The 8,184-nt window shown below is 33.6% G+C and overlaps 1 protein-coding gene across 1 annotated transcript; it reads left to right on the top strand.

The window, feature by feature from the left end:
- Positions 1 to 6,246: 6,246 nt before the first annotated feature.
- Positions 6,247 to 7,794, top strand: LOC145610136 (auxin-repressed 12.5 kDa protein-like). The gene is made up of 3 exons (XM_081665405.1): positions 6,247 to 6,403; positions 6,517 to 6,745; positions 7,454 to 7,794. The coding sequence occupies exons 1-3, from the start codon at positions 6,298 to 6,300 to the stop codon at positions 7,488 to 7,490; spliced, it is 372 nt and encodes a 123-aa protein (XP_081521531.1). The 5' UTR covers positions 6,247 to 6,297; the 3' UTR covers positions 7,491 to 7,794.
- The last annotated feature ends 390 nt before the right edge of the window (positions 7,795 to 8,184 follow it).

Here is an 8,184-nt window from a genome sequence, read left to right as displayed (position 1 = left end):
TAGGACTTGGGATGAACAACCCCAACAAGCGTGGGCCATAAAGCTTGGTAGTGGTGATTATAAATGATATTGTAACCTATATTTGGCTCAATTCAATCTAGAAAGGAAAGGTTGAGGCCTAGGGGGAGAATCAATTGAGTGGAGAATTGTGGCTAGATGATTGGTTGAATGCATTTAGGTTCACTGCTTAGTTCTGAATTATCAATTTAATTTGATGAGAAATAGGGTGTTAATGGATTTCCATGTGTTTTTTAATAGGTTTACTCTTTACTACGGGCTTGATAATTGAATACGAGTAAAATATTTGTGGTATTCGATGTTACATTTCTTTCTATTGGAAGGTGTACTTCTTTGATTTCCATATTGTTGATATACTTTTGTTTGCTAGGAGCAAGTATAACATTGGTTGGTTATTCTTCAAATTTGTTCAAGTAGGTGGTTATGCTTTACCAAGTATATATTCGTAAGTTGATTTTTTGGCTTAATTTCATCTTATGTTTTGCCTACATTCCGTCTGGTGTGCATAGAGATTTTTTTTTGGAATGAGTTTAATTCCATTTTTCTGCACGGCCTCTTCTAGAACTATATGGAGATGATTTTCTTAGCTTATTTATTCTACCCATGTTTCTCCCTTTTATATTTATGCTGCCATTACTTGCATCTTGACAAGTCCTCTTGAGGAACTGCAGTTGCCAAATTCATTTGCAACTCATTGATCCCGAGTCCAATTTTATGTTGCTTTTCGTTTGCAGTTAAAATATGTTTGAACTTTATGGTGTATATGAATAAAGCATGCCTCTCCAACAAAGCTGTTATTCATTTTGACTAGAATCTTTTGTAGTTCACTTTTCTTAATATCTATTAGCAGTTGGTGTCAAAAAAATTTAATTTAAATCAAATTTTCAACCCTCAGGTAATGTGTTTATACTTGCTCCTACTTTTATTACCAGTATATATTGGGAAATAAGTTTTCTTATCTTCTCCAACATTAGATTAGCGTATCATGTAACTGAGATTGTAAATATCATCACATTCAGTATTCTAATTTTTAAGCATTAAGAAGAGTATAATCACTTTTATAATTTGAGCAATTTCATTTGTAAAATACTGTATGTTATTTGTTTGAACTTTTCCTGTTATTTTTTCGAATTTATTGAATTTTTCTCAAATAATAAGACACAAAGAATTAAAACCTAGGAAAGAAGAAATTCCCTTACATAGTGTACTGCTGAGTGCTGGATATAATATTCTAAAGAGGATTGGATTAGTCCTAAATTGGCTTAATAGACGATGTTTCATAATTCTTTAGCTTGCATCCAGACACTGTGTAGTTAAATGGACTCAGGTGTAATGCTATGTATTTCATCTTTTTCTTAAAATGCATTTTGTAGCCTGTATTGTAGTTTCATGGAACTATTTAGTCAGCCAGCTTGTTACTGACTTTTTTTTGAAAAGAGAGAAGAATTGGTGAAGAGCCATACTGTGGACTGTTTGTTTGTAGTGTTTTTATAGTTGCTTTTGCTTGCATCCTTGACCATGTGAATTGTCTGTTTAAATTCTGGTGCTATCAATCCGTTAAATACATCATGTTTATGCTTGCGTGTAAATGACTCTTTGAGCAAATAATATTTCCAAAAACCTGAAACACATGCTTGCGTGTTATATGTGATTGTTTAATGTTACAGAGAAGCGTTTTCCAAAAAAAAAAAATGTTACAGAGAAGCATCATGACAGTTTGTATTGATGCAGAACTACAAGTGTGTTCCCCTGAAAATTCATATGATGATATCTGTGAAATTTGATGGATTTTTTCTCATAAGATGCCTGGATAAGCAACTCATACTAGAGGAAATAGACTCCTGCTCATTCTTGGAAACACGGTAACTCTGTGGCACTTCAACCTTTTTCTTTTCACCTAATAGTTTTTTTTTTTTTTTTTTTTTTGAAAAATAGTCTAGTGGCTAGAGTTCTAGACAAAGGCTAATTAGCTCATATAAGTTTAGGCCACAGCTGATAAGCTTAGAACATGTTCAGGTAGTAACTTGTAAGCCCAAGTGTGGATATTAGGTGAAAAGGACGAAGCTTCTAATAATTTGTTTGTGACTATATAGTTTTTGTTATCCGCGGCACATTGTTTCACATAATCCCTCAGTTTGTTTAGTAGGGATTACTTCTCTGGTGATAAGTTTTACGGAACTGGGGATGCCAAATGGTCTAGGTTTTAAGCCCCCTCTCTCTCTCTCTCTCTCTCTCTGACAAAACAAAAAAACTTTGATAGGGGATCTTGGATCCATTTTTTAATCAATGAAGGGGTTTCTCTATTTGCTATAAGATAAGATGATAAGGATACAATGGGTATTAACATAATGGTGAATATGACTCTTGAGTCTTGAGCAAAGTATATAGTGTCTCATTAGGATTCATAGTCTCTAGCAGGTTTCAGTTTGGCAAAGCATAATGTTTTAAAGTGAAATTTAGAATCTACTCCGTAGAACTTTATTTGTCTGTTCTTGTTTGATAACTTGAAAGTAATATGAGTATGCCTGTGCTGAAAGCATTCACGTTTGCCATATTTTACACACTTTGTGCATCTGATAAATGTGATAACCATGTACTTCTGGTATATAGCTTGGACTTTCTCCATCATTGTTATGCTAGAATTGAAAATTAGTTGCTTGTAGGGAAGTCGGGAGATGCTTATAAAGAGAGGTTTTACTCAAAGTAGAAGCTTACTCTATTCCCTACTATGTCGTGAGTGACAATTGGCTATATGGCTCCCTATTGGCTTTTGTCAATGAACTAGAGGTATTGATGATTGTCTTCATTGGATGCATGGTTTGAATGTGGATGGTGTATACTGTATACCTTCAGCTGACTAGATGAGAAGTACAGAAGTTAAGTAGATATGTGGTGTAATTTCTCTAGTTCAAGTGCTAGCTACTAATCAGGATTGTTTAAAAATTGTCTCTTACTATGGTTATAAAAGTGTGATATCTTAAGGCAAGTCTACCTTTATCACTTTATGGTAAGCTAATATCAAGTGTGAGCTTACTCGGAGGAGAAATCATAATTCTCATTAATGATGCTGTCTAATCCATTTTTTTTAGAAGCTATTTGACAGGTAGGTATGTAGCCCTTGTACTTCATCTCTCCCAGATTATTCAATGTCCCATGTGTTTTGAATTTGGTCATTATAATTTATAACCATGCTCATGGGTAATCCCAAAAGCGTTTTCATCCTTTCTTTTATACACTAGCATGGGCAACGCTGCGGCAGCTGCTAATGGATAAGATGATGTCGATGTTATGTTACCACCTCGGTGTCTTGTCCGTGCAAGATAAATATTTTGGCAGAAAAGTATGGAAGCTCTTATTCTCTCCAATGTTTATGGCTTATAGCTTGGAAGCATGGAAACGGTTTTGTTCCTGTCAAATTGTAATTGTGAAAGAGGTTCGAAGTAATGACCCTTCAGACGTCAGTTGTTGCCATCACAAGAGTCCTGCGGTACTATGGTGAAAGCTGAAAGTAAATGGACCAAAGCAGTCCTAGAATTATATTTGGAGGAAGTGCTTGAAAACATGGCTAGCAGGTTGAATCATAATATTGCTAGAAGCTGCAAGCTTGCAGTTTGCTAGTCAGGAACTCTATTTTTTTTTTAATCACCAATAAATTTTCTTTGACATAATACCTACTGTTTGTGATTGTCTCATGGTCATGATGGTGATGATCGGAGAAGGTGTTGAGGCGAACATAGAAGGCCAAACCGAACAGCTTTAAGATAAAGGATCTAGCTCTTTCCTCTCCTAATCAACCTGAAGGTCTGAACTAAGTAGCTCTTTAAGGGGAGATGGATGACAAGAGTTGTCTTTTGGATTTTTGAGATATATATTTCCTTACATATGTACTCGGCTGCATCTTGAATTTCGTACACACCACACCCAAATCTATGTCCTAATCATCCTGAAGGTCTGAATTAAGTAGCTCTAAAATACGAGTTTAGGTTAGGTGTCTAATAGACATGTTGCGCGAACTATAACCCCATTCCAAACACTCCTCTCACAAAATGCAAGAATTTCTGTAACAATGAGGTTTTACAATTCTGAAGACAGAACCATTGGTCAGTACTTGATTTGCAAAGATGCATTCAAGATAAAAAAAAAAAAAAGATGCTGAGACAAAGACATACCACCAACTTTGGAGGTTGATTGTCTAAGCTTGCAGAATATTCAACCATTCAACATCTTATCTTTGCCACTTCATCACTGAATAAATATGCTGATTTTCACAAGATAATAACTTAATTACTGCTCGTCATGCTCTTATAATGCTTAATGGTTACCATACTACTTATTAAAGTTGTCATTTTCTTATCAATCACGTTATATGGCATCTTTCAATGAGTTATTTTAATATATGTCCACATCACTATATTGAATTACATCATTCTTATCAATCAATAGCTAAAATGTTCTTTATCACTATGTTGAATTACATCATTCTTATCAATCAATAGCTAAAATGTTCTTTATTGTAGGAATTTACTTTTGATTAAGAAACTTGTATACAAACGATGTACCAACTCAATGTCTTGTCTTTTACATGTTTACTTTTCTTAAAATGTTTGTGTATTTGGTTAAAACTATTATGCCTCAACAATTAAAATGAATTTTGATGATATTAGATAAGCTAGGTTTGAATTTGATTAATCATCGAAGATAATGTTAGATAAATTATGCTTGATGTCAAAAGTCATTAACACAATTTAGGAAAAGTATTGTGTAGAACGGACTCACGTGAGTCCAATCATACAAAAAAAATTTAATCACTAAAGTGGCAAGTTTAGCATAAGGAAAATGGAGGTGGTGTGTTTGAAGGTTATAAACTGGACTCACATGAGTCCATTCTACGCAAAACCTTCTCCACAATTTAACTTATGTGTTCCTATATAAATATAGACCTATACTGTTGTCCATCAATCTGGGAAATGATTTTGGCACACTCTTAATTGATTTTGGCATTCCTATGGGAGAGTATAGCTTTCTATGCCCTTTTCACATAGGGGTATGCCACAATCAATAAAGGGTGTGCCAAAATCAATTTCCCATCAATCTGTACAAAATCATTATTTAATCGATTTACTTGAGGTTTGCGAGTGAATGATTTATCACACTTTAAGGTTGGCAACAGAAACAAAACTCTCATAAAAATAATAATTTTAATACTACAATCATACTAAGAATTTGCTTTTTTTTTTTTTTTTTTTTTTTTTGAGGAATTGCTCAATCTTTCTTACAAAAAGTTACCATTCTTAAAGAACAACCAAAATTTCTTTACCCAACTATTTGAGATTTATATCTACTCACGTGACCAAATACCTCATTTTAGACGGGACCATAAACTTTTGATTAAGCTTAATACATGGGATTAGATTAGATTCCATAATCAAAATTTTTAAGGCTCCACATGTCATCTTCGACGGCCAACATCCAATTTGGGACCCACAATTGGCATTTACAGAACAGGACAATTATTGTACTCAGTAGTCAGTAGGAGACAGGTGGAAGTTGATCCGAAATCATTTCTCTTTCATAGGATATTTTCTATGTGGGCCCCACTCATCAACCTTATCCTTAGCATTTTTACTATTTCCACTCCCTCTTTACTCCATACTTTCACTCCCTTATGCTATTTGGCCAATCTAGATCTTTCTTATTATGTTACAACTTGTTAGGATAAGGGCTTAGTAATAATTTGGACTTATTTCACCAGTGTTGAATCTTTATATGAGAGACGGAATTATAATAATTAATATAAGATCAATATGATGGTTTTAAATATATGTTCGGTTTATAAGGTGATTCAAATACTATTATCTCATAATAAGGTGTTGTAGAGTAAGCTCGTCTAAATGGTTAAATTCTATTTTCAACTAATTTATTAAATTAGATATTTTAAACAAACTAATAGCCAATAACCTTACTTTGGTGGATAGAATGAACTTGATTGCAAAATAAATCCTTTGTTCAAAGTGCTCCTAAGCATGATGTGTTATGTAGCTCATCAAATACGGAGCATTAGAGATAAAAGAAGATATTATTGATTTAAAAAAGCTCAATTAAGAAGTGACAAATGGCAATATCTTATTATTACCATACTAAAAAAAAATCTGTCAAAATCCAATGGGTGTGTAAATAGCAAATTACGAACGTGGCAATATCATCCTAGATATTTTATCACTAACTTTTGTCTATATAAACAAGCCACTAACTTATCCATTTTTAATCAACAAGAAAAAAATGGTGCTACTAGAGAAACTATGGGATGATGTTGTAGCCGGGCCGCACCCTGACCGTGGCCTCGGCAAGCTCAGGAAGCTCCAAGTTCAAAACTTAGCCAACCAAGGTAAGCACGTTTTTTCAGTTCGATATATTTTTATGTCAACCAAACAAGCACATAACAATTAATATATTTTGTTGTTCATAACATATAGAGTGTTATCTTGTGTGTTATTGTAGAAGGGGAGGCGGCGAAATACCAAAGGTCGTTGTCGATGCCAGCAGCGACATCGGCTAGCCCCGGAACACCGGGAACACCAACAACACCGACGACACCGAACTCGGCACGTAGTAAGGAAAACGTGTGGAGGAGTGTGTTTAACCCAGGGAGCAACCTAAACTCTAGGAATATTGGAAATCAGATCTTTGATAAGCCCTCTCAAGCAACCTCTCCTACTGTTTATGACTGGTAATTAACGTTACATATACTTTATACTTGGTTTATTTCATGTTACACGTACCAAATACTTAAGATTCATGCTTATTTTTATTGTAAGCATATGTACAAAGTGTACTCATATAAAAATTCTAATTATATGATTATATCTAGACAGATCTGCCTAATAATGATAAAAATAATTTGGTTTGGCAAGCTAAAACCTTAAAGATCACCAAAAAAAAAAAAAGGACAGAAAAGAAAAAAGGTTTATAAGGATATTTTATGTCATGTACATATTGTACAAGTATATTGGACCATACAAATTGGATAAACTTATCAGTAATCACACATGTGCGAAGGATCTGTTTGGTTAATATTGGATGATTGATTTTGGACAATGTAAATTTTGGACAAAGCTACTATGGACTTAGTACTAAGTATATGATATTTTTTTAAAAAAAAAAAATTTATGTTTTACGGAGTATCATTTTATGTCATTTATATGTTTCGTAATATGGTGCAACATAATAGATCTAGGATAGATCTTTGAAAATTAATGAGGAAAAACTTGGAGTAATTTAAATATTAACGGAAATTTATTTTATTGGTTGCACAAGATATTATTATGGAGTTTTTTTAGCGGATGAACTAGATATTTTAATTGATGAGAATTTATTTAACGGTTGCAATATACTAGTACATGTTAATTAAATCGTAATTTATGTGTTAAATTTACAGGCTTTACAGTGGAGAGACGAGGAGCAGGCATGTTTGAATGACCGATTGACAAAAGTTCAACTGAGTACTAGTTATGAGTTTATGACCTTTACTATGTTATATATCTAGCTACTTGCCTTTTGATGTTGCTAATGATGTTATTCATGGTTTCATGTCGTCCTGTAAATATAAGTATGTAGTGTTCATTATCTTCGTCCGACGACGTGAGTTTTGTTGTCACGGTTGTTCTTGGACTAGACTTGTTTTTGTTGTGATGCTGCTTTTGTTTAGCTACCTTATTGTCTGACGTTGTTGGTTGTAATGAAGAAATGAACCATAAAGTCGACGTTTGTTGATCAAAACCTACTTGTGTTGATATTGTTTTCCTTTGATGTCAAACTTTCTTGTTTCTGGTAATGAGTTACAAAACATCAGGTCTACTAGAGTGACATAAATCCATTTTCAAGATCAAGTCTTGCACAATCAGAGTTTACTCCTTAATATGGACAAAGTTTGATGATTTCTTCGCCTTTTATTCATCTAGATGAATAAATTCGAAATCATTACGAATCGCAATGAGATTAGTGAAGTTTTGTTGTAACGCTATGCTGCTTGGGCTTCCAGCCATTACCAAGAATTATGCTAGAGTTTAATCCGATAATTCTGAAATTCAATTCTTTACTCTAAAAACAGGGGATATTCCATATTTCAGTACTTGAAATGAAAATCGAGGTTTCTAAGTAACCAAACTT

Source organism: Chenopodium album, chromosome 24 (assembly GCF_948465745.1).
Source record: "Chenopodium album chromosome 24, dcCheAlbu1.1, whole genome shotgun sequence".
Classification (NCBI taxonomy): domain Eukaryota; kingdom Viridiplantae; phylum Streptophyta; class Magnoliopsida; order Caryophyllales; family Amaranthaceae; genus Chenopodium; species Chenopodium album.
This window is presented reverse-complemented; position numbering and strand designations above follow the sequence as displayed.

Excerpts from the sequence above, each read along its gene's own strand:
- LOC145610136 (XM_081665405.1), top strand. The coding sequence starts at position 6,298 with ATGGTGCTACTAGAGAAACTATGGGATGATGTTGTAGCCGGGCCGCAC. Across the intron at positions 6,404-6,516 it reads TCAAAACTTAGCCAACCAAG|AAGGGGAGGCGGCGAAATAC; the intron begins GTAAGCACGTTT and ends GTGTTATTGTAG. Across the intron at positions 6,746-7,453 it reads TCTCCTACTGTTTATGACTG|GCTTTACAGTGGAGAGACGA; the intron begins GTAATTAACGTT and ends TTAAATTTACAG.